Genomic DNA, 26,763 nt, shown 5'->3' with positions numbered 1-26,763 from the left:
TTACCCAAAGTCACACATCGCAGCGTGTAGCCCAGCCAGGACAAAAGTCTAGGGACCCCGAAAGTCCCCTCCAAACCAGCACACTGGCTTTGTACCATTTTTCCAGCCCCCAAACTTCAGAGAAGTGAGGTGTTAGATACACGGACCCCTTGCCCTTACCTCAGCCAGGCGGGAGTGCTTGTGCACATTCTCGCCTTTTTGCACGCTGGGAGCCAGCTGCTGCAGGACGCCCCTGCTGCTTGTCAGGGCTCTGGTCAGCCGAGCAAACTTCCCCCAGCCTGGAGCACGTGGAAGAGAAAAAAGACAAGTTCAAGCACATCCTAAGGGTACATGGACACTCAGCAGCAGACACCCGCCTTGTCCTCCCAAGATCCCAGGAGGAACAACGAAGGCTCTCTGCTCAGAAAAGCGCAGAGGCTCACCCAGATCTCTGTAGCATGTACTTTCCCCTGCATTGCCATTTTATCCTAATCATAACTTGTGAAGTAGGTTGGGCAGGTTTTAGTACCTGTCTCCAAAGGAAAAGCAAGGCATAGAGTGCCTAGACAACTACAGTCTAGGATCCAGATCTCTGCACTCTGGCCCAAGGCTCTTCAGCCAGATACTAGAAGCAATCGAGGTGTTTCTCCGACTCTCTGCCTTGGCTAAGTCTCTTCCCAGCCCCGCGTCTGATCTAGCAGAGACCCAGCTGGTTCCAGGTTTTAAATGGATAGCTAGGTAATCACATGGCCATTCTTTGCGTGGCATGCTCCAAAGCTAGGAGAATAAGAAATGAATTTAATGGGTGGATAGGTGAGGAGAAGCACTGGCAGATTCTAGTCTGTTCTGGGATGGGCGAAGGATGGCTGGTGACAGGTCCCCTTCAGACTAGAAACTCCGAGAGCCTAGTACCGAACTCAGTATCCAGAGCCCAGAAAGAAATCTAGATAGAAGCCCTATATCTGCCTCCAACTTGCTTTGTGGTCTCCAACAAGTTGTTTAAGTTGTCTGGTCTTAATGATCTCATCTATAAAGAAAAAATAAACGCCCTGGCTGGTATAGCTCAGTGGATTGAGCATAGGCCTGCGAACCACACGATCGCGGTTCGATTCCTAGTCAGGCCACATGCCTGGGTTGCAGGCCAGTTCCCAGCAGGGGACTCATGAGAGGCAACCATACATTGATATTTCTCTCCTTCCCTTCCTCTCTAAAGATAAATAAATAAAATTTTAAAAAAAGAAAAAATAAAATATTCTACCTGCCTAAAAGCAGGGTACATTTGCCTGGTAAAACAAAGGAGCTAAGTTCAGTGGGCTCTGACTGATGGGCTGGAACACGTTGTCCTGAGGCCTCCTTGGGCCTCTGTACTAGGCCTCCAGGAAAAGTCAAATGCTGAGCTTTTTCTAATCCAGCCTGCACTAGAACCCCAGAATTGAAGATATTTGAGTAATCTTTACTAAGAATTTAAGATGTATGAGTGATCTTTTAAAGACCCCAAAGACAATTGTCCATTCCAATACAGAACCCATTTGCATCAAGGTCATGACCACAGCAATGGCCTCATGGAACCCCTGAAAGCCTGTCGGAGTTTTCAAGGCCAAGCTTGGGGTGGAGGGTCTCCAGAAAATAAACAGAGCATGCAAGTATCTTTACATGACAGCTAAAAGTGGGACAAGGCAATTTTATTTTTTGTCCTTTAGGTTTGGCAGTATTCAGCACCTGGCCGCAGAACTCTCATCTGCCAAGTGTTACCCTGGCGCACCTTTCCACTATCCAGAGGACAGTGCCGTTAAGCAGAAGAATGGCCCTGTCTTTGCAACAAGCTCTAAGAATCACACTCTGGATAAATTTTTGTCAGTAAGGCAAGAATAGCAAATAAGTTCTTTTTATCACATTCCAGAAGTTCTGGGCTTTAATAAAAGAGAGTAGAATTTTTATCATCCATCCTCATGCTGGTTAGCAAAAAAACGGGCCTGCTGGAGTCAGCTTGCAAAAAGGAGTGTGGTGGTCTGGCTGTGGGGGTCCCACTAATGTTAATAGGAAGGGACAACCCAGACTCTGCCGGTCTGGGATTGAATTCTACAAAGCTTTCAAGAAGAGCAGAAAGTATATTTCCCAATCAGATAAAAAATAGCTATACATGCAAATATCAACAAGGGTTTTCTGCAACTCCCCTCCCACCCCACCCTCCACTACCATCACCACCACCTCCACCATGACCCACACTCTGGGACCAATGACGAGAAGGAGATGGCAGAGCAGACACCCCAGACCCTGCCTGGCAGGGAGCTCGCAGCCCTGGTCCACCAGCCGATACAGCGCAAGAGGATGTAATGAAAGATCCCTGGACCTGTGGGTATCTCTCTGGGCTCAGGCTAGCCTCTCGGTCTCTGCCTTAATCCTGAGTCGCTTTTCAAGAATGTGGCTCCCAAAAGAGCTGGCTGAGTGGAGGGCATAGGAGGGTGAATGAGTGTTGGATGAAGAAATGGACAAGCAATGTGAAATTCTCCACTACACCTCTACCAAGATGGGCAGACTCTGCCTGTGCTGAAGGAAGGAAATAAGTTCTCTCCCAAATTCCACCCTCAGTTTTCCTTTCTGAGCTGCAGACACTTTCTAATAGGAATCCTTACCTCACCAGATGACACAACTTCATTCATTCCTGTATTAATTCTATAAACACCACCACTATATACCAGGCAGAGGGCTAGGCATTGAGACGAAGAAGATACAGACTCTGGCTACAAAGAGCGTGCACATGAGTAGGGAAGACTGATAAATAAATAAAAAACCACGACAAACAGTAAGCTAAGTTCTACGACAGACGTGAGTAAAGAACACTACAGCCAAGACTGTCCAGAGAAGGTGGACCTAATCCTGGCTGGGGAGTGAAGGAGGGCCTCCAAGAAGAGGTTATATTAGAGCAAAATTGTGAAAGATGGGTAGGAGTTAAAAACTCAGAAAGAAAGAGACAGACTTCCACACAGAAAGAAGAGCATCTATGAAGGCAGAAAATCACAAAACTGGGGAATATGTCAGTGAAGAGGAAGAAATCTACATAGTCGAGTGAGTGGGGCAGGGCCTGCAGGGGAGGAGAGGCAGACAGTGGCCTGACATGATGCTAACGAGGCTGTCAGGGGCCAAATCGAGCAGAACTTAGATGGTGAGAACCTCGACAGCAAGTTAAGGGGTTTGCACTTCATCCTAAAACCCATGGAGAACCATGGGAGGAGCTAAAATATGATGGGGAGGAAATGTACACTGAGTTCTTTTAAGAAGGACAGAATGGCAGTGTGGGTAGTGCACATAAAAACAAAAGGTTGACAGGTAAAGGATGTCGGGATCCCAGGCAAGACACTGTGTGGGCCTGGCCCAGGTTACCACCTGGGGCCAGGTGGAAACCAGGGGAAACTTGAGAACAGATACACAGCTGGAGGCTATAGAGCTCCGTGAACAATGGCTGCGGAGGGAGAGAAGAGGCAACCCAGGTGGCTCCGGGTTCCTGGTTCCGGCGGCTGCAGGAACAGCCATGCAATGAAATTAAAAACACAGGCAGAGAAGCCAAAGGGTTTGATAGATGATAAACCGTACAACGTGGACCAACGATGTCCCTTATAGCAGAGCAATCAGGAGAAACATCCCTGGAAAAAACAAATCTCCTGCTATCCAATCAGCCAACAGGGAGGGGACACCCCAATGAGAACCTAATTTAGAAAAGGCAGCTGCAGTGGGGGAAGGTAAAAGGGCTGGATGAAAACAGGTGAAGGGATCAAGAAGCACTAATTGGTAGTTACAAAATAGTCACAGGGATATAAAGCACAGCATGGGGAAATAGTCAATAATAATTGTATGAACTATGTATGATGCCAGGTGGGTACTGGAAGTATCGAGGGAACACTGTGTAAAGCATATGATTGTCTAACCACTACGCTGTATGCCTGAAACCAATACGAAATAACATTGAAAGTAACCTATAACTTAAAAAAAAGAAAAGAAAGAAAGCCGACACACCCTCCTCCCAGGAAGCCTTTTCCAATTACTACTCTACCCCCAGCAAAATTGCCCACGCCCTCCTGTGTACACCCATTTTCCTTAGGCAGACTCCTATTCATTCAGCACACACTTATTGGGTACCTTTTGGGTGAGAAGACGGTGGCGGGGGGAGGGGAAGCATGAAAGGAAAAGGACAGAAGGAGGGGGCACGATGCACGATCTAACCGTCACTCAAAAGTACCCTCTGGGTCTTTTCTCCACTCTCAGCAAGGACCCACCCCCTTTCCTTGACCCCACCATGGCTGCAGGTTCCAACTGGGGTGAGTCCCCCACTGGGCTACTTTAGCCCACACAAGCCTATATCCCTCACAGGCCAGAAGAGAGGGCTCTGGGATGAGCTGCAGGTCCAGGGGTACCAGAAAAGACTAATCTACAGGCCCTTCCTTGTCACGCCGAGTCCCTCTGAGTAGAAGTTACAAGAGGGCTCCTGTAAGGTCTCCCCACCCCATGGGAAGGCTGCCAGGCCAGGCTTGTCCTGATCGCTAGAGTTAGATTCTCTTAGAGGAGCTGGTGCCATAGCTCAATGTACAGAAGGGAACAGCAGACACATGGGACCAGGAAGGACGCCGCCTAAATGCCCTGGAGTCTTCCTCCCCCTTCTTCTCCCGATTAAGGTACAAATGACCTGAAATCTACAATGATGTCTTCAAGTAGCCATCAAAAAATTGTCACCTTTCCATCATCCTAAGGGAACAAAATAAGCATTAATACTGGAGGGGAGAGGGGGTCTATGGCCTGTGTCCATCACTGTGTTTCTTCCCAAGAGCGCCTCACAAGTATCCCGCATGAAGGCACAGACAGACAGGTTGGCAGTTACACCAGCCAGAACCCTCGTTTCCAAATACTCTCCATCTCTGGCCTTCAAAAATCTCCTCTGGAGTTTTCCATTCCTTTTGTTGTCTGCTTTTGGCTCAGGTTTAACTATAAATTTAGAAGTCAATACTTGCATCTTTGAAAATGGATTTGCTCCTTTAATATGAGATTACTTGGTGGGATAAGAGAAAAAAAGGAGGGTGACTCATTCTTTGGTGAGCAATGCAGAGAAAAGATCCTGAGCCTTATACCGGGATTCTTCTCGACACACTCGCCCAAGGCTCCTGGCTCACAAGGGAGAATGGGGAAGAGAGAAACACTCTGCAGGCTGCTCCCAATTACCCGTAATAACAGAAAAGCAAGTGATAAGAAACAAAAGAAACCTCTGGAGCATCCTAGATTTTCATTCCAACCAAGAATTCCCATTTATTCTCTCATTCAGCCTTCACACACACACACGTGCACATGTACACACACGTGCACATGCACACAGATGCACATGCACACACACATCAGAGCTGTTACCAAACAGCAAACCTGGCTCGACCTTCATTCCTGCTCCATGCCAACTGCAGGCACTTGCTGTCAGAGTGCAAGGGAATAAGCCACAAGATGGACGGAAAAGAGAAGATGAGGGGGTCAGGGGCCTGGATAATTCATTGAAAGGATTGTGAGGACAGAAACATCAATAAAAGAGGGGGCTCAGGGAGCGTTCCCAGGGCCTATCGCCTGTGCTTGGAGCTCCAGGGAAAAAGCAAGTTACTCGGTGTCTGTCGGGTGTTATATAAACTGTTGCCATGTGTTTTCCCCTTTGTGGGTTGTTTGTGGGAAAACACTAGGCACCAAGTGGCACCTTGAATCCACTCTTAGGATGCACTCACCCCACTCCCAAGCCCAAAGTTTGGCACTACATGGTCAGAGAAAACAAAGTCATTTAGAGACAATCAGAGCACAACTGACTTTTTAAAAAGACTAATCCCATGGTGGGACAACATCTCGTGCTGCCACGCCAAGGAGCAGTTATCTGGGGATTTTTCTGGGGGTTTGGGTGATCCACACTTCCATTCCAGCTCAAAAGGGAACTTGAAACAAGCCTGGGTCCAGACTCTTAAGACTCTAAACGCAGACAGAAGGGCTGTACCGAAGCCCCACTGGATCTGTGGGGACTGCACGACTCGAGAGCTCATCCGGGGAGAGACGTCAAGACAGAGATCAGCCCAGCCCCGGGGCAGCACGTTTGCCATCTCAGTGCGGTCCTCATGGCCAGAACTGCAGTTTCTAGGCTTACCATGTGCAAGGCCTGGAGAATTATCATGGTCTTCCATCACAAACAGACGAGCATAAAATCTGACCTTGTCCTAATCAGATCACCAAATCAACACGGGCCAGGGGCACAGTGACATGACAAGTAAAAGCCTGCACACACCTGCCGTGGCATTGCCAACAGACGGGCTTGTGAAGACGCGTCCTGGAGGAGGTGTGAGGCACGATGCACCAGCAGCGCCTCTATACGGAGGACTCACGTGTGTGGTGTGTGCTTTAAATTTTTACAAATCAAGCCACGTGTACTACTATTTATTTCACAAAGAGAAGTAATATCTGGTTCCCTTGGCTAAAAGGTAACTGTGTGTGTGTGTGTGTGTGTGTGTACACCAACACTGTATCAAAAAGGAAATACATCACTAAGCCAGATAAAATGAAGTAGAGCATTTTATTTCTGGAAAATAAACCTAAGTGAGTCTCACCACATCACTCACATAAGGGAGTCTCATTTGTCACACACAACATGACTTTTCTTTCGGGTTTTGTGAAAATCAGATGCAGACACTAGGCGACATGTGATGATGAGTACTCTCCGTTGAGTATGCCTTTTTCTATGAAACAACACCTCCACGTCACCTAAAAATGTCCCAGCAGTGAGGAGACTCGACAAAAATCACGTATTTTAAATTGTTCAGAGAAAACTGGCAAAAAGAAGTGTCAACATATCTGATGCCCTTAAAAATATTATTTCTGAGTTTATTCATTTAAAAAAGCAAATGGCCTTCCTAGGCGGTAGCAAGAGAACACTTCATCGCAACCGAGTCCATTGCCACGTAATAGCTGTTGCACTGAGAAATCCTTGAGTCAAAAACAAGAACTCAGGGAATCACAAATCTGCAGGAGACAAGGCAACTGCAGGAGGCCGAGACACTGGCTGTGAGGTCTTACACCTGCTGTAGTCTAAAAACCAAAAGTCAGGCTGCAGTTGATTTATTACACTATCGGGGAGTTTTAAAAAATAGAATGCACTGGTATACCCAGCATTGTTCTCTGAGCTCTATAAATGTGAGCGTCCAAATGTGCCGGGATTTTAAACCCCCAAAGCACCCAGCCCCTGAGAGAGCATCCACATAATTAATGCTTTTTAGTTCCTCCTATAATGCCCATTTAGCAATCACAGTTTGATGACTTCGAGAATAATTGCACCCCAGGTTGACTCCTCGGGATTCCACTCTCCTCTCTCTGCTGCACGTCCGAAAACCGCAGGGGCAGAGCTCTCCGGCGGGGCCGGGCAGTCCACCACAGAGCCAGGACGCACTGCAATACGAACTCGCCCCTAGCCTCTTATCCGGAGTGGACACTTGAGAAGAGGGATGGAAAAAGGTGCTGGGACATCCTCTAATCCCAAGCCTCTTGGGGTAACATGCTGTCTTTTGCATATCCTCTTCAGGGGTACAGTTGTTCTAGAAATCCTTTCCCAGTCAACGGTGTTCCATAAACAACGCCCACATGCGATGTGGCTGCGGTGAGTGCTCAACTCGGTGGTCACAGATGATTAAATGATACAGGCTGAAGCGTTACTCATGCTCATTCATACCACGTCTCAAGTGTTGTAAATTAACTGGCTGCACACTTACACAACCACACAGGCAGAAATAAACGAAAGCCTACTTCAGCAATCTTGAAATGCTAGAACTCAGTCAAAGCCAAAGGAATGTGCATGTAAAAAGATGAATGTGGCGTGGACTGCCTCACTTGGGTGACTGACACCTGTCATGTGAAAACCCAGAAAGATTCTTATGATACCAGAGATACCCAACTACATTCTTCTGTTTAAACTGTATCGGAAAGGGTTAACCTGAAAAGGTATAAAATTGAGTGGAATGCCTTCCTCAACAAGGTTTTTTCCCCCTCCCCTTCTCCTTGCTCCATATATCCCAGAGTGATACAATGCTTTACCCAGTAAGTAGTAAAGTTTAAATCTTGATCTTTGTGCAGAGATCGCCTTGGCAACCTCAAATTCTCTACAATGCGTGTCACCATGCAGGCAAAAAAAAAAAGGCATAAATACATTTGTACAAATCAGAATTACAAACCTTTACATGAATCATCCTCAATTGGCTGTTTGAAAGCTGTTATGTCACTGAAAGTGCAAAGAAATAAAACCACTTTATCCTGTTCGTTTCGAATTGGAGCAATTTTCACAAAGAACCACACAGGTGTCCCTGAAAGAAATATCAAAAGGTTGGTCAGTAATTTGCATTCTCATTTGTGGGGCCATGGAAGCAAAGACTTGGGAATGAATAGTTACAAATATTAATTCAGTCTTTAAAAAGCTTCGTTTCTTCAGGTGTTGGGGTTATTATACCATTAATTTCCCTTCTCGCTGGAATAAAAACTTTCACAGTGACTACTCAGCGGGGCATTTCTTTCACTAAAATAATTTTGTAAGTGCAGCTCTCTTAACTCATGAAACGATTGGAAAATGGGTTGAAAATCCCCCTTACCTCTGGTAGTAAGTAAGGTATAGAGACCTGCAGACTTACTTGAGACCATGTAGTGGGCAAGCGAAGCGAAGGAGTAGAATGGGCATTGCCAGCATGGCCAGCAGACCATGCAAACCCAAATTTCCCAAAGGGCCCCACGGTCAAAATCCAGTTTGGGAATTCATCAGGTTGGTTCATGTGCTCAATCAGCCATGGACCAAAAACTATGTTTCTAAGTCTCTTTCCCTAAAATAAAAATCCAAAAGGTCCAAACAATAGCAAAGGACAACACATTAAGAAGGGAAAGAATCACCGCAGTGACTCTCCCAGCAAAGGCCCCCCCAGAGCAGGAGGTCTCCAGGTGGGTTTGGGTGGTGATTACATTAGTGCCTTAGGGTACTCAGTGAAGGCGTTCAACTTCCAGTCCTTGCTCCTGAGCGAAAGTCGGGGATAAATGAGCTTCTCCAAAGCACTGAGCTGATCCACAGAAGGAGCAGCTGGGCAGGGTTCGTCTGACTGCCTTCTCAGATGCCCACTCAGGTTTCTATGGCCAAATACCTACACAAAGTCAGCCTCTGGCTTCCGAAATATAACGAGGGAAAGCAAACAAGTGTTTTCTAGCTAGAGAGGACATCAGCAAGATGGACCAATTAATTCTGTGGCCCCAAATTAAATGAGACACAAAGTAATGATAAGTTCTTCCCTATTTTCTTCTTGTATCTTTTTTCCTAAAAGAGGATCTGGCATATAAGAGCTTAATAACTATTTGTTGAATTCTGTATTACTGGATAGTATTTTACGTACTATTTTATAATCATTTTCAAGTTAAAATACAGTAAATATTCCTCTGTGTTGTTAAATATTACAGAAGCTTCTAGGCATTCCAGGCACTGTGCTCAATATTTTATTTTATTTTATTTTATTTTATGAGGTAGCAAGCAAATAACTCACTGAATCTTGGAGATGGAAACAGATCCCCAAGAGGTCACCTGGGTCTCTCTGTCCGAAATCACATTAACCTCTATGCTACACAACACAGACAGACATCCCACAATATTAGGATTAGCCAGCCTAATTTAATATCTAGTTTACATATCTAGCCGCACCATTTACACATATGTGAATATGACTAACCCACATAAAACAGGGAGCAAATAGATTAAGTGAGAAATTTCACCCTAAATCTTAATGATCTGTGTGTTCATCTGTAGTTCACTTTAATTCTCTGTCCATTTCCCCTTTCTGTAATTTTCAGCTGCCATTTTCTGGGGGCTCTTAGAAGACAAGTGGGTTATGTCACTAAGAAAAATGTGTTTGAATGGAAAATCCACCATACAAAATTCACAAATGGCGTTCCACAATCAAGAAAATGTGGCCTGAATTATCCACTGTTTTTGGAAAGTTTGTGTTACTGTTTGTCCTAGGCTCCTACTCAGAAGTTGTGGGATTTAAAACCATCTTCAACTAAGCAACGGAAAACTCAGAAGAAAGCACCACACAACTGAGCCTACACACCCACAGATCCCAGGTGTCTCCTCGCTGGTAAGACAGAAAGCAAACAAGTCAAAAAACCGTTTTCCTTCTGTGCTACAAAAAAACTGTAAGTGAATTTCTGTTGAGGAGATAAGCCGGAAAGCACTTCTGATTTATTGAACTAGGAACAAAGCAGATGAGAGGCCCACCATTCGTAATGTCTGACACCAGCAGTCCTGTCTTGCTGGAATCCCCAGAACCTTTCCCTTCACAGCTGCCATCTATGGGCCCCCGACTTCTCTGTATGGGCAGAGCCCCATGCCTGTGACCATTCCAGGTGGAGCAACACTGTCTAATCTTTATATTGCATTGATGACTACTGAGATCGACGGCATTAACCCACGTCTTGCAGATCATGAGCACCCCATGTTAGTCACATTGGGAGGTCTTTTTCATTTTAGCACAGTTCAAGCTCATCATGAGCTCTCCCCATTTCATCGGCTCAGACTGTTTAAAAGCTGGGTGCTTCTCTCCACTAAATTATGCCCACTGCTTGCTTCCAGAAATATCCCCTTATTAAACATCCTTTTTCAGTATCTAAGTATGTGTCTTGTACCAAAAATTCATATAGTCAGTATGTATTGCCTCAGTGTTCATCTCCGGCTGATTTTTCAGACTTGTTGAGGGAGGGAACCTCCTTTTGGCTGATATGGTGTTTCCCTGTAGAGGAACATCTTTCCATGTAACACTTGGGCCTTTTTCCTGTGTTGGTAAATTGGGGGCAAGAATTGGACATGTGTAGCTTGACCACTTCTCCCCTTCTACTCTCTTAGATATTAGTCTATATTCTGCTCTGCTTTCCCACTCTATAAATGTTAGGGGAGAGGGCAGAGGGCAGGGAGGACGGCTGCTAAGAGAACTGAAGTTCTCCACTGCTACCTGGAATGGGTAGGTAAGTCTGTCTGATTCCAGGATTTACTTTAAGAAACTGTTGACCTCAAAAAATAAAAGTGTCTATTATTTTACCTGCAAAAATGGGCTTATCTGGGAATGACAATTATAATTCTGGACATACAAGCTATGACAAAACCATAGGCAAGCCTGAAGAAGAACTAAGAAGAGAAATGTTCTTTTATTAGAGGGAAGAGGTGGGTTGGGGGTGGGGGGGTGGGGGGTTGTGAGTTGGGCTTTTAGAAACACAGTCCATTGGAGAAAACAGAAAGTTCCAAATGCAGTGCTTTTCATTGGCAGAGTTACGAAAAGGACTGACTTGTTGCCAGGCAAGGAGAAACACCATCCTTCCTACTGCTGGAATGATAAAGTAGAAACATTCCTGTTGGAGACTTGAGCTATGGGTGGGTCTCTTCCAGTTTGGCGCAATTGATGATGAAGTGGTAAGCCATAAGAGCTCCCCCTACAGGCCCTCCTGACTCCATTTTAGTTGAGGTTTTCTTTATTTTCGCAAAACTCTCTTGCCCACAGATATGAACTACATTTTCCAGGATCAGCCTTACTACTCATAAAGGCGATAGTATAATCCCTATTTGCCAGATTCCCACCTCTCTCTCAATTAGTTCTAATCACAGGAAGGGAAAGACAGTGCTACGGAGTGGCCCCCTCAAACCTTAATAATTGCGGACTGCTTCTTTAAATAAATCATAATCCACCCCAAGGAAATCTGATCCACTTTCTGTCTTGCATCCTGCACCCCACATTACAATGGTGTCTAATGTAGTATTATGCGTAGGGGGAATTGGGCCTTGCATTGCTCAACTCCAGGGGCCGCCATCCTGACCTGGTGAAGCTCAATGACCTCGGCAGGGTAGCTAGCTGCTCTAGAAACGCTTCCTGAGTTTCAAAGGAATCAATCCTGCTTCCAATACCTTCACCGTCACTTAGACCTGCCTCTCTTCCCAATTATCACTACCAAACAATCTAAAAAGCAAATACGATGGGCTTAAATCTTCACTTCTGAAATTCTCCTAAAAGAAAACATGAATCCTTCCTAGATATCGCAGACTAACTTTCCTTCTTAAAAGCAAAGCATGTTTAACTAGTGAAGCATTGCTCTAAATTTCAATATATTAAACAATTGCTTCCAGTGACTAGGAACCATCCAGAGCCTGGGGCCCCAGCCACCCACTTTCCTTTCTACCCCTCTGGGGGCCCCCAACAACACTGCCCAGCCCTTTGGCTCTATTCAGACATACACCTGCCCAGAGGCAGAGGCCTGGGCAGTTGGCCTCCGGGGATCTCTCCTAGAGCCCAGATTCTGCAGCAGAACCCATTCCATCAAGATCCAAGTAATAAAATAGATGCACAAATATTCACACACACACACAATTTTTAAAAAGAATTTAAAATTCTACCTCCTCCCCCAAGGAGCTACAGTGGAAAACCCAGCAAAAGCAAGTACTTCATGTCCTGTTTCTGTGAAAAGGACAAAGGGCCAATCATACATTTTCTGGTAAAAGGAGATCAATACCCAAATCCAGGAGAAACCCAGCATCTGGCAGTCCTACTGAGAGCCAAGGCTGCCGCTGCTGGAAAGCAGCTCTGTCCTGGCCAAGGACGCCCGGGGAAGGGACAGTTCAAGTCAGGCTCCTCCTTCTCGTCACTCTGTGATTCTCACCCCTACGTGGTTCCACTGTGTCACGTATCGATGAACCTGACAATTTAACCTTGCCACAGGGTGTTCAACCCCAGCAGTCAGATACCAACACAACAAGACGCAGGTGCATGAGAGAATTTTTGTCCTCCATCAATCTTCTCTCCACTCTGGCCTTCCTCCCAGGCACTCTCTGTAACCATCCAGCCAGGCAGCCAGGCCACATTCCATAGCAACAGAATCAACCAAGGGGCTGTGATTGGCTCTTGGGAGGGGCTGCATGTGCTGGGCCATTTGGATAGGTCCAGAGACTAGACTAGGGAGTGGCAGCCTGCCCCCAGGAACAGATCACTTGGTCTACGGTCGATTTCATTAAGACAAATGACGAGTGCAGAGAGGATGAGACGGCCCTGGAAGGACGTAGAGGCCACTGGCCATTAGAACAACTGATCTGGAATCCTAGGCCCTGGATTTGGGCCCTGTATCTTTTTTTATTTTGTGGCTTGGCCATGTCACTTTAACTTCCCTAGGAATCAGTTTCCTCATTTGTAAAACAGGGATAATAGGACTACTTAAGATTAAGTAAAAATATACTCAGGTTTGATACATAGATATTTAAAATGATGGCTTTGCCTTCTTCCTTCCTTTTCAATTCTTTATCCGTGAAACCGAAATGCTCAATCGCACCTCCTAAGGTTGTTTTAATGACTGATAAAGATAATACATCTTGAGGCATTTAATGAAGCTGCGAAGCTTGCTCCCACCTGTTCTGAAGGAAGAAGGCCAGTCTCAACCATAACAAGGGGAAAGCTAGAGAAATCAGTGATTAAACCTTAAAGCGGTGTCATAAGGGAAATTTGATTGAAGAGCAAAGAGCAAAATCTAAACAGAGACAGCTACACTGTGTGTAGATAAGAAGATTCAATTTTGTAAGATGTCAGACCTCCCCATTTAATATTATAAATTTAATGCAATTTCAATCAGAATCTCAATTGTTCTTTCTTCCTTTGTTTTTCTTGGAGCTTGAAGAATTGCTCCAAGCAACTTGAATTTCAATTCAAGTTGAAAAATAAAGGGAGAAGGGTGGCCAAGAAATTTTTTAAACTTTTGTAAAGAAAAATGATAGGAACTACCTATTATAGTAATTAAGAGCCATTGGCACCGGCCCTAAAAGAAGCAACAATGAAAATAATTCTATCATTTATTAAGTGCTTACAATGAGGCCAAGCCCTGACGCATCATGATTTGCTTCTCACACTCTGTAAGGCGAAGCTGCGACTGAGACATTATTCACATTTTAAATACGGAGAAGGCCAGTAGGAAAGCATTTTTAACCAAACTTACATAGATAATAAGCTACAAAAGGCTTCCTGGAAAAGGACAGGAGAGACACTAATCCACGAATGTGTGAGAATTTAGCACATAAAGAAAAGGGCATTTCAAATTAGAAGGAAAGAGCTGGATTCTCTAAAAATCATACAGAACACCCCCCCCCCCCATCCATGGTTTTGCTTTCAGTGGTTTCAGTTACCTGACGTCAACCACAGCACAAAAATGTTTAATGGAAAATTTTAGAAATAAACATTCTGTACGTTGAAATCACACACTGTTCTCAATAGCATGATGAAATCTCCCACCGTACTGAATAGTGATGAAATCTCACGAGATCCCACTCTGTCGCCCAGGAAGTAAACCATCCTTTTATCTAGTGTCGCCACACTGTGTGTGGTGCCCATCCACTAGTTACTTAATAGCCCTCTCGGTGATCAAATCGATTGTCGTGGTACGGCTGTGCTTGTGCTTAAGGAACCCTTATTTTACTCAGTAATGGCTCTGAAGCGCAAGCGCAATTCGGAAATGCCAGTGAGAAGCCATAAAGTCTTCCTTTGAGCGCAAAGGTGTGTGTGCATAGTGGGGAAAAACAGTATATATAGGGTTGGATGCTACCCAGGGCTTCAGACATCCACAGGGGGTCTTGTGACGTATCGCCCACGGACAGGGGAGGGCGCTGTTCTGAGATAGCTGAGTAAACGGTGTGGGGGTGTGGGAAATAAATTAAGTCAGACTGCTGCATCCCATAACATATAAAAATAAATTCCAAATGCTAATGTTCTAAATATTCAAACATAGCTATAGAAGTACCAGAAGGAAAAATGGAAGAACGTTTTTATTATTTAGGTAAGACGAAGAACTTTCTAGGCAATGTGTGTGTGTGTGTGTGTGTGTGTGTGTGTGTATGTGTATGTGTGTGTGTGTATATATATATATATATATATATATATATATCAGAAACACAAGGGAAAACAATGACATAAAATGTTGCACTTATATACAGTATTTTTTAATCCTTAAGCTAGAATATGGTTATTGATTTTAGAGAGAGAAAGACGGAGGTAAATAGAGAGAAACATTGACGAGTTGCTTCCCTTATGCTCCCTGACAAGGGATAGATCTGCACAGAGGTATGTGCCCTGACTGGGAATTGGCCCTGCAGACTTTCAGTGTATGGGACGATAATCCAGCCAACTGAACCACTGGCCAAGGCTCTACATAATATTTTTAAAAGCCTCTAATTAAAAAGAGAAAAAATTTAATAGGAAAAATATTTTTCTTTATGTGTGTGTTTTAGGACTAATGTCCCTTAATATGAGAAGCTCCTTGCTCTGAATAAGTAAAAACCCATCCACTAGAAAAATAGGCAGAATGATTGTTTTCCTATGAGACTTGTCTCCACAACTAGATTTAACCTTCTCAAAGGCAGAGTCAGTTTCTTATATCTGGATCTCTTTGGCTCAAGCCCACAGGCCTACAGTGGGTATTACTAAGTACTTGGCCAGCAGCTTCTCCTTGCTGGCTTGACAGGCTGCTGTAAGATGCCTTTCTCAGGCTTCTCTGATGGAGAAGCGGATGAAGAGTTCCCAAACACGGGGCCAGCGGCCTCGCTGTGAGTTATGGAGTCAGTCACACTCTGGGGAGTATCACCCAGAGGGGGTACTGATTTCACCCCCGGCTGATACTTCTTAGTTTTCTCATTTGAAAAATGGGGAAAGTGGCACAAGAATGACCGCCTAAATATTTACCGAATGAGTTTATCAATGAGGACTATCATTTATGCAAGAAAAATTTTCTAGCATACTGAGAATGAGTTAAGTAACAATACAAAATTATAGCACCACCACCATTCCCAGGTTTATTGGCCAGACTGGCCGACAGAAATAAACCTGCCAAATAATCCTTCTTTCAAGATGTGTGGTAGCAGTGCACATACTCATTCCGAAACACACCGTGAAGGCTTCTACTCCCAAGTCTCCGAGATTAGACAAACATTAATGCTTCCAATAGAAGATCTTTCTACAAAGTTGTCCTTGCAAATACTAAAGAATGAGGTGGGGTGGGGAAGAATTAAAACAATTTGTCAGAAGATTATAAAAACCAGTAAGAAAATCACTAGGATTAAATAAAATATATGGGCAAAGAATCTGAATAATTAACAAAAAAGGGTAATTTTATTTTATTTTTTTAGATTTTATTGATTTACTTTCAGACAGAGGGGAAGGGAGGGAGAAAGAGAGGGTGAGAATCATCAATGTGTGGTTGCCTCTCACACGCCCCCTACTGGAGACTTGGCCTTCGACCCAGGCATGTGCCCTGACTGGGAATCCAACTGGAGAAACCCTTTGGTTCACAGGCCCGTGCTCAATCCACTGAGCCAAACCACCCAGGGCCATAAAACGGTAATTTTAAATAGATAGTAAGTAGGAAAAAATTCAGTCTCATTAGCATTAAAAATACTCACTAAACAAAAAGATTTAATTGTAAGCAATTTGATCATTTAAGTTCTATTGTTTAATGCTGGTGCGGTACAATGAGTCAAATGCAATTATCACGTGAACTTGGAAATGGGATCAATTCACCAGAACACTATTTGGCAAAATGTCTCCAAAACCTTAGTTCACAATCTTTGACATAGTAATATTCAGTTTCTAGGGAGTATTTCATAACGTCTACAAAATATCTTTGCACAAAGATATTCACCTTAACATTGTTCTAATAACGAACATTTAGAACCTTTGAAATATCCAACAATAGAGAAAGTATTCTTTAAATTCTTCCTCAATGATGTTTATGGGGAATTTTAAGGATGGGAAAATTTTTGCTATAAAGATTACATAATTGCATGATTTCAAATTGCATATGTCAAAATATCAATTATGTCACATGTGCGCAGGCAAAAACTGAAAGAAAACACACCAAAACATTAAGAATATAGTAGTGTTCCTCTGAGTTTCGGAGTCTTTGGAGTGATTCTTTTTCTTCGTTATACCTCCATGTATTCTCTATAGTAAAAATGCAGTAATATAAAAATGAGAGAGAAAAATAAACACTCTTTTAGATGATGACATTTCACATTTTAAAAATCTCAACGGGGGTGACTTTTCCCCCATGGGACTCTACACTGCTTCAAATGCTGAAAGTTTCCATCGAATGAGCCACGAAGTTTGAAAGTAGAAGGCAAATCTGCCGCCCCCTCCCTCTCCTCCCATCCCTGTCTGTTCAGCCTGCTTTTCCAAGAGGCTGCCTGTCAGTCCAGCCCACACTGCTCCCCCTTGCCCCCATGCCCTCACTCTGAATCATAGCCTTTTCTTTCATTCATTTGTCTCTTGGTGACTATCACGTTCCTCTCAAAGTCACTGAACAAACATTCGCTGAGCACGTCCTCCAGGCTGGGCTCTGCCCTAGACTCTTGGTGCTCCTGGCAGGAAAAGCAGTGCTTCCCAAGTCTTGGGCATGGCCTGGGGCTGGGCAAACTGAGGGAAGAGCCAGTCAGGGGGCACCACTGACAAAGCCCTACACTCAGTCTCCTCCCACTGTCCCTGCCCCTCAGACATCTCACTATTTCAACTGCCTCTTCTCCTGAGCAAGCCTCACTCATCTTGTCACCAAGGGGGACCCCTACCAGGTCCCAGCCTCCAGTCTCCAATGCTCCATTCCATCCCCACACTCTACCTGACTCATCTTTCTAAAATGAAAATCTACATACCCCCTGCTCAAAACCTCTCAGTGCCCCCTCACTGCCACCCTCGTTCCCCGTCACTGCTGCTCCTAAGACAAATTCTAAACTCTTTAACGTGGCTGTGTTCCTGGCCCTTACTAACCCTGCAGCCTCATGGGGCACCTCTCATTTCCTTACATTTTTATGTAATTACACTCCATGAGTTTTGCTGGAGCACTTTCTAGGTGTCAGGCACAATGCTGGGTGCAGGGCACTGGCCATGAAAAAAGACACACTCTAGGCCTGGAATCCAGTCTTCACTGTAGCTGCTTTCTGTCCTGGCTCCTCAGAGTGCGAGGTGTGGACAACAGCATTGCCATCATCTGGGAGCCGAATCTCTGCCCCGTCCCCAGACCTACCAAATGGAAATAGTTCAATTTGCGGGTAATTTCCCAGGCATGTCCAAGTCTGAGAAGCCCTGCTTTGCAGCTCTTGAAACTTCAGTGCTCACTCTCACCTGTTGCCTCTCCACAGGCATCCCAATGGCCTGGGGCACTCTCCGCTCTTCTCTCTGCCTAATTGCACCTATCCTTCAGTTTCTGCATGGATTTCCTGTCTGCTAGGAAGACTTCCTCCCCTGACCTCCTAAGTCAGGGATAAGTAACTACCTCATGTGGTGTCACCATCAAAACCCTACCACCCTGTCCTGCAGATGCTGTGCACACCCCTGCAAATGCTCTGAGAGAAGAAGCTGCATCTATCTTTCCCAAACCATATCCCTGCAAGCAAGCCTAGTGTCTGACGTATTGGTCAATAAAAAGCTGTTGAAAAAAGCATAGAATTTGGTGCAACTGGGATATAATTCCCAGGCTTAACAAACATTTTGACGTTTCTAAATCCCTCAGGAGGTGGTAGATTTTGAGGAGCTGGAGGTGTGAGCAGGTTCCTGGGAAGAAATGGCCTTCACCAATCTCATCCTTCACGTGTTATGTGTAGACCTACCCTCTACGGAGCCCCTGCTAGCCCAGCCCAGCCCAGCCCAGCAGACATCTCTGTGTGAATGAGAAAGAGAAGCTCCCCGCTCAGCCCAGATGCAATTCTAGGCCAGGGGGCATGGAGGGCTCAGCAAGCAAACCACAAGTTGGCTTCCAGTTGCCCGCTATGTGTGTATCACCTGCACCACCACATGTGTTGACCCTGCCTTGTGCCCACAGTCGCACTGTCCCCATCTAAACAGAATGGCTGTGCAGCAAGCACTGGAAACCAGCTCTTGGCTCTGCATGACCTCAGGTGAGGAATTCAACTAGCGAACTTCTTACACACTGGAGCTAAGTAATATCCGCCATGCCTCCTTCACGGGGCTTAGAGAATGAACGTTTTAAAATAGAGTGGAGTCATGCCTTCCACAGACTTTATTCTCTAAAGCCAAAGGATGAGGTGGAAATTGCACTTGACCAAAATCACTGTTGAAAATGCTTTACCACCACGTGTGAAGTAGAGCTCGTGCCCAGGCTGACATGCGTCAGTAAGCCAGCCTTCATCCACACCCAAGAAGGGGAGAGATGCTGATTCTTTGCAGAACACAGTGGGACTAACTGGCCTACGTGCAGAGGCAATGTCTACCTGAAGTACAGAACTTCGTACCCCAGAAGCACCTTCACTGCAATGAGATACGATATGAGACCCTCACCCCTAGAGGAAGAGGGAATTTCCTTTTCCCATCTCACATTCACTTGGGAGCGCATGCCCACTCAAGGGAATGGCAAGTAAAATCACTACCTCAACTCAATTGCGTTTCCTTTTCTTTCCCTTCCGCACCAAAAACATATAGTGGAATTTGAGCAAAATAAATGCATATCTAATGAAGCTGGAAACCCCTGAAGCAAAATATAAACATAAAAGTTATTTTGGTGATACACCTGCCCAGTTTGTATTCTACGTCACGGGGAAATCCACACTTAGGTACACAAAGCTGTTGGTGTGGAAAACCTTTAACTTACTCTATCACCTGGATACACGTGCAGAGAAGGCCACTGCCAGCACTTTTCTGGTCAGAGCTGTCATTTCGAGTTCTGTTCCCCGTAGTGAGAGGACTGGCAGAGAACCTTGCACAATCTTTCACCTCATAGCTCTTATGCTGAGTAGTGAAGAGGGTAGAGAGACCCACTGGCCGAAGGAGTGAGATGGAGCAAAGCAACATCTCTGACACAAAAGCCACAGGAACAACCTCTCAAATTCGTGGATGCCCAGAGCTGGTCTGCCAGGTCAGCATCTGCGTGGGCCACCAAGCGAACAATCCTTTCAGTGGCCTACTCCAATGTGCCGACAGAAAAATAGTCCCCACTCCTTCCAGAGAAAAGCAGTATGTGCCCTCTGCTTTCCAGAGCAACACCTATCACTTTGAATGTCACCAAAATAAACACATCCTCATGCACCGTCTGGGCCACTCTGGGAATGTGCTATTGCACCTGTGGGCTACCACTCAATCCTACATATAAAGAGCAGGATTCTTTACAAACAAAACAGCATTCATACAAACAAAGCACTCTTCAAAATCTCTGCAGCCCACTATGGCCATATGCCCCACTTCCCTCCTTCCAATACAGCTAATCTCCATCCTCCTGAGAGAAAAAGCAAGCTTTAACCTTGTGCATGGTGATGGGCCTAAAGCTTCTTTGACATACTTTGGGGAAGTAATCATCCAAAACAAATACAAATTACCAATGCACTGTGAGCATTAATACTGTCTATAATGGAAAACTGAGGTCATCAGGAGAGCAAAATTTTATTCAAAAACTCATAATTGGGCACCTACTGGCATTACCTGCTGTGCTAAGTGCTAAGATACAAAGATGAACTGCACATAGTTTCTATCCCTTCTCTTCCCTTCCCCCGAGAAGGGATAAAGTCTACAAGTGCTTTAAGCCAGAATTCACCATAAGTAAACCAACAGGAAAAACACTAATGCTTGGCAGGAAAAAAGTCAAGAAGTTTTGATTGGATAGTGACAAGTTCAAATGTTCCTCTGAGGAATCATCTAACTCATCCATCCATACCATTTTTCCCAACACATACAACAGCTTCAAGTAGCAATGTTTAGCTAATGGGAGAGAAGAAAACCCAAGGCAGCAATAGGAAGAGGAGGTATTTTACTCTGCCGAGCACATTCAGACATGGTTCAGAATAGTCTGGATACTCACTGTTCTTCTTGTACATCAAAATTTCGAAGGAATTCATCTCATAGTTCTCAAATGTTTGCCGCACCTTTTCAATTGTATCTTTATCAGTCAGCTCCCCATACATAAAACTGCAAATCAAGCAAAGAGCTCAAATTAGATTAGCAAATATCTATTGTTCTACCTGCATATGTTAGTTAAATATCTGTTCTATACCTAGCACTATGCTATGTTGAACAAACACACACGCACAGATACAATAAGAACATTCAATAAAAGATGCTGTACTAATTCCACTGTGATGAAGAGTACATCAGAGCCTCCCAAAATACACAGTCTAATAAGAGAGACCATTGGCAAAGGACAGGTCAGAAAACAGGACAACCAACACATAAGGAACTACCGAACACAAAACAGTCACAGAGCGCTGCCTGAGTGGTCGGAGAAGGCTTCCCGAAGGTCAAAAGAAGTGAGCGCTCAAGAACAACGGAAGTTAGCATGAAAAGAACACTCCAGGCAGAAGATGGGCATGCTCAAAGGCACAGAAGTGAGAGTGAGGTTCATTCTGAAACTGAATATAGTTCGGTTCAGTGTAACCGGGATACAGACAATGAGGGAAGATGGCCACAGAATACACAGAACGGCAAGCACAGGCCAGATCGTGAGGAGTGAATGGCCTTATATGCCATGCGAGTAATCCACGCTTTATCCTGAAAGACCTCTTAGCAAAGATGCAGAGAAAATTTGGACCATAGGGTTTTTTTTTCCTTCTAATTCCCAATAAAATAAAGAAAAGTTTAGGAAAAAATTACAAAAGTTCACCAACCAAACAAGAACAAGGATGAAATCTGTTGCTCTGAACATTAAAACTGAGCTGAAGAACCAGAAGATTCAGCTCTTTTTCCCACCCTCTGACCCACCCCACAAAAAATGGGGGGAAGAAGCATTGGGTTAAAAAAAACTGAGATAAAAAAATCCTACAAATTCTTACTCTCTACTGCTCACGATTAGAGAAGAGGAGACTAAGGGGGTAAAGCAGCAGCATGGGAAAGAGTCAGAGGAAACGCCTGGTGAGCAGAAGTGCCTGCCTACTAGAGCTGGTTCTCAGAAAACCCTCCAGACTATCCATGCTCCTTGGCCGCACTGAACTTGGTCTGAAACCCAGGGTGTGTCCCTCTAGGCATAGGATGCACCAAGTAGGCGGAGCAACACGGCACAGGGCATTAACAAAACGTGAGAGGACAAAATCCACCTCCCAGTGGAACAGGAAAAGCCAGTCCTCTGACAAAGGATGCAGCAAGCATCTGCCCTGCCCACCCCAGCCCTCCAGGCAACAACAACCTGGACAGCAACACTCAGCCCTCAGGTCTTCGGTCACACAGAAGCAGTGGCGGGGGTTCCCCAAGGATATGCTCCCCGCCTTCTAATACTGTGCATATCATATGCAATCTAACCTAATGGTGATAACTTACATCACAGAATTATAGAATTTCCTAGTTAAAAGGGGCCTCGCAGGTTATGGAGTATAATTCCTGAACCACCAGGTCAAGGGCCATGCTTAGCTTGACACTGGAACGGCTTCGGGCTTCCAATTTCCAGCCCCCTGCAAGAATAGTGTCCTAGCTGAGGACTTCATGTTTTCTGTGTCACTTCCATTTGTTACATCCCTCCCCAGTCCACTGAGAGCTGTTATCATCTGTGGTTCCTCTATACCCGTCTCTTGTATATCCTGCCTTCGGGTTGTGTTCTTCGTCTGTAAACCAGGAAAAGAAATGACCAAGCTGGTTGAATTATCTTTAAAAAGAATAAATCAAGACTAAATTAGCCCTGCTAAGAACAAGGGGATTTCTCCTAGAAGGTAAAAACTTAAGATCTATGACCATTTCATTTAGCTGGTTGTCCAGAGGCCTTTTTGGCTTCCACTTTCTCTGCGGTAACGTGCTCGGATGCACGACCTCCATGTAAGCGATGCGAAGCTATCAATGCAGGCAATTTCCTTCACAAGGTAAAACAAATGCCTGTAAAGTGGAGTCTTCATAGGAAAGGAGTGCCGTAATGACCCCCAGCTTCCATTCTCTCATGTACTTTTTAAAGCTGCAGTGTAAGATTCCTTTGCCTGAACATTAGATTTCAGATGCCTACAATGCAAGAATTAAGGGGAAGAGGTTCCTGAACTATAAGAAATAGAGCTAGGACAGCATAGGTTTACTTTCTAGAGAAGGAACAGCTTCAGATCATTAAACGAGCTTCTTAGAATTGTATGTAGAAAAAGTTGGCTAAATGAGCAAACATATCTGCTTTTCTTAAAGTATCTCATTCTAGCCCATAAGAAGCAGGAATGGTAAGGAGCCCTGGCCATGTGGCTCAGTTGGTTGGAGCATCCTTCTGTGCACCAGAAGGTTGCCAGTTCAATCTCCAGTTGGGGCACATGCAAGACATTCCTCTCTCACAGGTCCTTGGATGAGTATAAAAAAGAAAGAAAAGACAGGTAAGGAAAGGCTGCTTTAGTCCCACTACAAAGTGAAGCCAACTCTCCCGGTCTGTTCTGATCGCATATGCGCATATACAAATGTAGATCTGGACATAGAGTCATAAAAGGATAAAAGCATAACCAGAATGTAAGAGATTCTCTTGTATTACTGAAGAGTAGTCATTTCTGAACCTTTCAGCATTGACAGGGGGCGGGGGGACGTAGACAGAGAAGGTCTTAACCTTTCTATTTCCCCGTCCTCAAAAGCTAAAATTAAAGAAAATGGTAATATTTTCAAAACATTTCCTATTTTTCACCAAACTTGGTTGACTTAATATCCTGGAAATTCACCTTCTGAAAAACAGAGATGATGCCTGAGTCAGACAGGTTTTCCACCCTTCAGAGATGAATTTACTTCTTGATTTGGAAGGACTGGGAAAATGATTCTGTTTCACGAAACCCACTGAATACAGAGGACTCAGAAGGAGGAGGAGAGTGAGAGGAGCCAAGGGCTGCCCTGAGTGAGCCGAGGCCTTGCCAGGGCGCTGCTGCAGGGAAATGCCAGGCAGGGGGCAGACCACACGTTCTGCTCAGCACCTCCAAGATGCTTTAAACGAGCTGTTCTAACACCACTGCCCAAGGGTGCTGCTTGGTCAGTGACCCTGTCAAATACACAAGCTGTGCTGTTCGCACCATTTGCCTCTGCCTTTGCATTCGGGATCAGAGGGATGTATAACTAGAATTAGAAGACTGCACAATATCAGTTCTCTTCCTTCTTTTTTCCTGATGAAAAGCTCTATGAACAAAACCCTCATCTCCAACACTGTAGTTATTCTCTCAAATGGTCATGACTCCTCAAAATTAATCATCTAAAATTTTATTTAAACTTCTTTCACATTCCATTTTATCTAGCACTTCATAAGCTTCTGAGTTCACATTTTATAGATAAAATGATCTTTCTGAGTTTTTCTAGGTTTCCCCCCATCTCACCAACTGGGAGCTCAGGAGTGTGGGAACCATGTTTGACGCCGATTTCCCCAGCACACACAGTGTGTGACCTGGAGATGATCTCACCACAGACATTCCTGAATGAACACTGAGTGAGAGAAAGGCAATCCCCACACTAGGAAGCCAGTTTCTTTTGCCGTAAGATACCATAATACACTGTCCAACAGAACAGCCCCCATCACTGATACCTGCAGGTACTGCTTTTTTGCATCACTTCTGCCCTGTGATATCCAGACAGCTTGCAAAATCCATCATTGCTGTACACGATAGGCCAGTCCACTATCTGGGCATTCCCCAACACGAAATTAGTATCTGTTGAAAAAAAAAAGGAGGAGGAGGAGAAAAGGGCACATGAAGCAAGATATTAGTTGAGACTCATTGAGGACATAAATAATGTCAACCAAGCCAGGTAATTTTGCTTCCCACCATCATAGTCTCTTGAACAGGAAAGTGACCCTTCAAGGAATACAAATAGTAGTAACTTAGAGTGAGTAATTTGAATGCAAATGCTAATGTTGCTATACTCCAAAAAGAAATTAGCAAAGGAAACTCACTTAACCAACCAACCAATAAATCCTGTAGAAATCCAGCGATTCCTATGAGACATTTTCTAGTCTGAATTTTTGTTCTCAATAAAAGTATTCTGGTAATATAAAACAAAAGAACCCAAGATAACTTCTTCTGGACTCCATCCAGCATCTTAGGCCTGTCAGTCTTTTGGCCTGAAGCTACAAATTGCCCTTGGTGACCCTGATTAACATTTGCCCATCCTAGGAGAAGAAGGACTTCTTAAAGAGACACAGGAAGGGGAACACAGGATTGCCTCTTGGAACACACGCACCACAGACAGCCCTCCTCTTAGTGAGAAAGAGACTAGCCCCTTCCTAATACTAGCGCTTTGGTGGAGATGCTCGCAGGACAAAACCTTCCTGCTGATTTGGAGATTTTGTAGCCACAGAAGCTGCATTTCAGAGCTCTTTCATAGAGCACCAGACCACCATTCACCTCTGTTGCAGGGATTGAGTAGGCCAGATATGTTTGGCTGCTTGGTGTATTCTCACCACTTCCTACACTTTTGAAAATCAAGTCTCCCACACTTTTTATCCTCAGGAAATCAATTGTCCATCTTTTCTTTTCAAGACCTTAACTTAAGCAAATAATATCCAGAATTTAAATGTAATCAGTATTTTAGCTTGGCTCTCTCTTCTGTACAGAAGAGTCACCCATTCCAAAAAGAGGAAGGAGGGAGGGAAGGAAGGGAGGGAGGGAGGGAGGGAGGGAGGGAGGGAGGGAGGAAAGGAAGGGAAGGGAAGAAGGAAGAGAAGAAAGGAAGATGGATGACAGGCATATATCCTTCTTTTTTTATGAATGGTATGAGTTTTTTATGTATGCATACTACTTAGAGTAAAATAACAATGTACGAATATAATATCCTCATTTAATTGGGTGGTTAATTTGGTTTTAGTATAACATTTACAATTTATTCACAATAGGTACCATTCCTTCCTATGTAGTGGGGAGTAGGAGGGAGAGGAAAGAGGAATAACTAAATACAGTAATCTATTCTTGGAAATGCTTTTTTGAAAGAAACATAAACTACAATTTTCCTGAAGTTCATCTGAAAACCTGCCAATTTCATAAACCTGCTTTTAATGAAAATCTATAACCAGTCCTTTCCCCCATCTCTCCCATATATTCTTGTACACAGGCAGACCTGGGAGATATTGCAGGTTTGGTTCCAGACCAAATGTTCACAATAAGGTGAACATCACAATAAAGTGCATATCACAATAAAGCAAATCACAAGTTTTTTGGTTTCCCAGTGTATGTAAAAAGTTATGTTTATACTAAACTATACTCCATTAAGTATGCCATAGCATATGTCTAAAAAAACAACACACACATAATTAAAAGATACTTTGTTTCTTACAAACACTACCACCATCTGAGACTTCAGCAAGTCATAACCTTTTGCCTGGAGGAGGGTCTTATCTCAACGTTGATGGCGCTGACTCAACCCGGTGGTGGTTGCCAAAGGTTGAGTCACTGTGGCAATTTCTTAAAATAAGGCAACAATACAGTAGTTTGCTGCATTGATTGACTCTTCATCAATAATTTTTTATAATATGTGATGCTGATTGATAACATTTTACTCACAGAAGAACTTTCAAACTTGGAGTCAATCCTCTCAGACACTCCCACTGCTTTATCAACTACAATTATGAAATATTTTACATTCTTTCTTGACATTTCAACAATCTTTACAGAGTCTTCACCAGTAGATTCAAGGAACCACTTTCTTTGTTCATCCATAAGGAGCAAATTTTCATCTGTTCAAATTTCATCATGAGATTTCAGTAATTCAGTCACATCTTCAGGCTCGATTCTATTTCTAGTTCTCATGCTATTTCCATCACATCTGTAGTTACATCAACTTCTTC

General features: G+C 44.2%; 1 protein-coding gene across 1 annotated transcript in view; it reads right to left on the bottom strand.

Moving 5' to 3' along the window:
• KCNH1 (potassium voltage-gated channel subfamily H member 1) overlaps positions 1–26,763 on the bottom strand; it is a 320,423-nt gene that overhangs the window by 262,464 nt on the left and 31,196 nt on the right. Inside the window, exons 2-5 of the mRNA XM_037027620.1 lie at positions 24,511–24,634; positions 20,869–20,975; positions 8,205–8,333; positions 160–278 (exon numbers count right to left, since the gene is read on the bottom strand). Of these exons, the coding sequence (XP_036883515.1) occupies positions 160–278; positions 8,205–8,333; positions 20,869–20,975; positions 24,511–24,634 (479 nt within the window). The remainder of the gene's footprint in view (positions 1–159; positions 279–8,204; positions 8,334–20,868; positions 20,976–24,510; positions 24,635–26,763) is intronic.

The sequence above is a fragment of the Sturnira hondurensis genome, unplaced genomic scaffold, assembly GCF_014824575.4.
Source record: "Sturnira hondurensis isolate 20B ecotype Veracruz unplaced genomic scaffold, ASM1482457v3 Scaffold0019216, whole genome shotgun sequence".
In the NCBI taxonomy this organism is placed as follows: domain Eukaryota; kingdom Metazoa; phylum Chordata; class Mammalia; order Chiroptera; family Phyllostomidae; genus Sturnira; species Sturnira hondurensis.
Note: the sequence above shows the minus strand (reverse complement) of the source record. Positions and strands in the feature narration are given on the sequence as shown.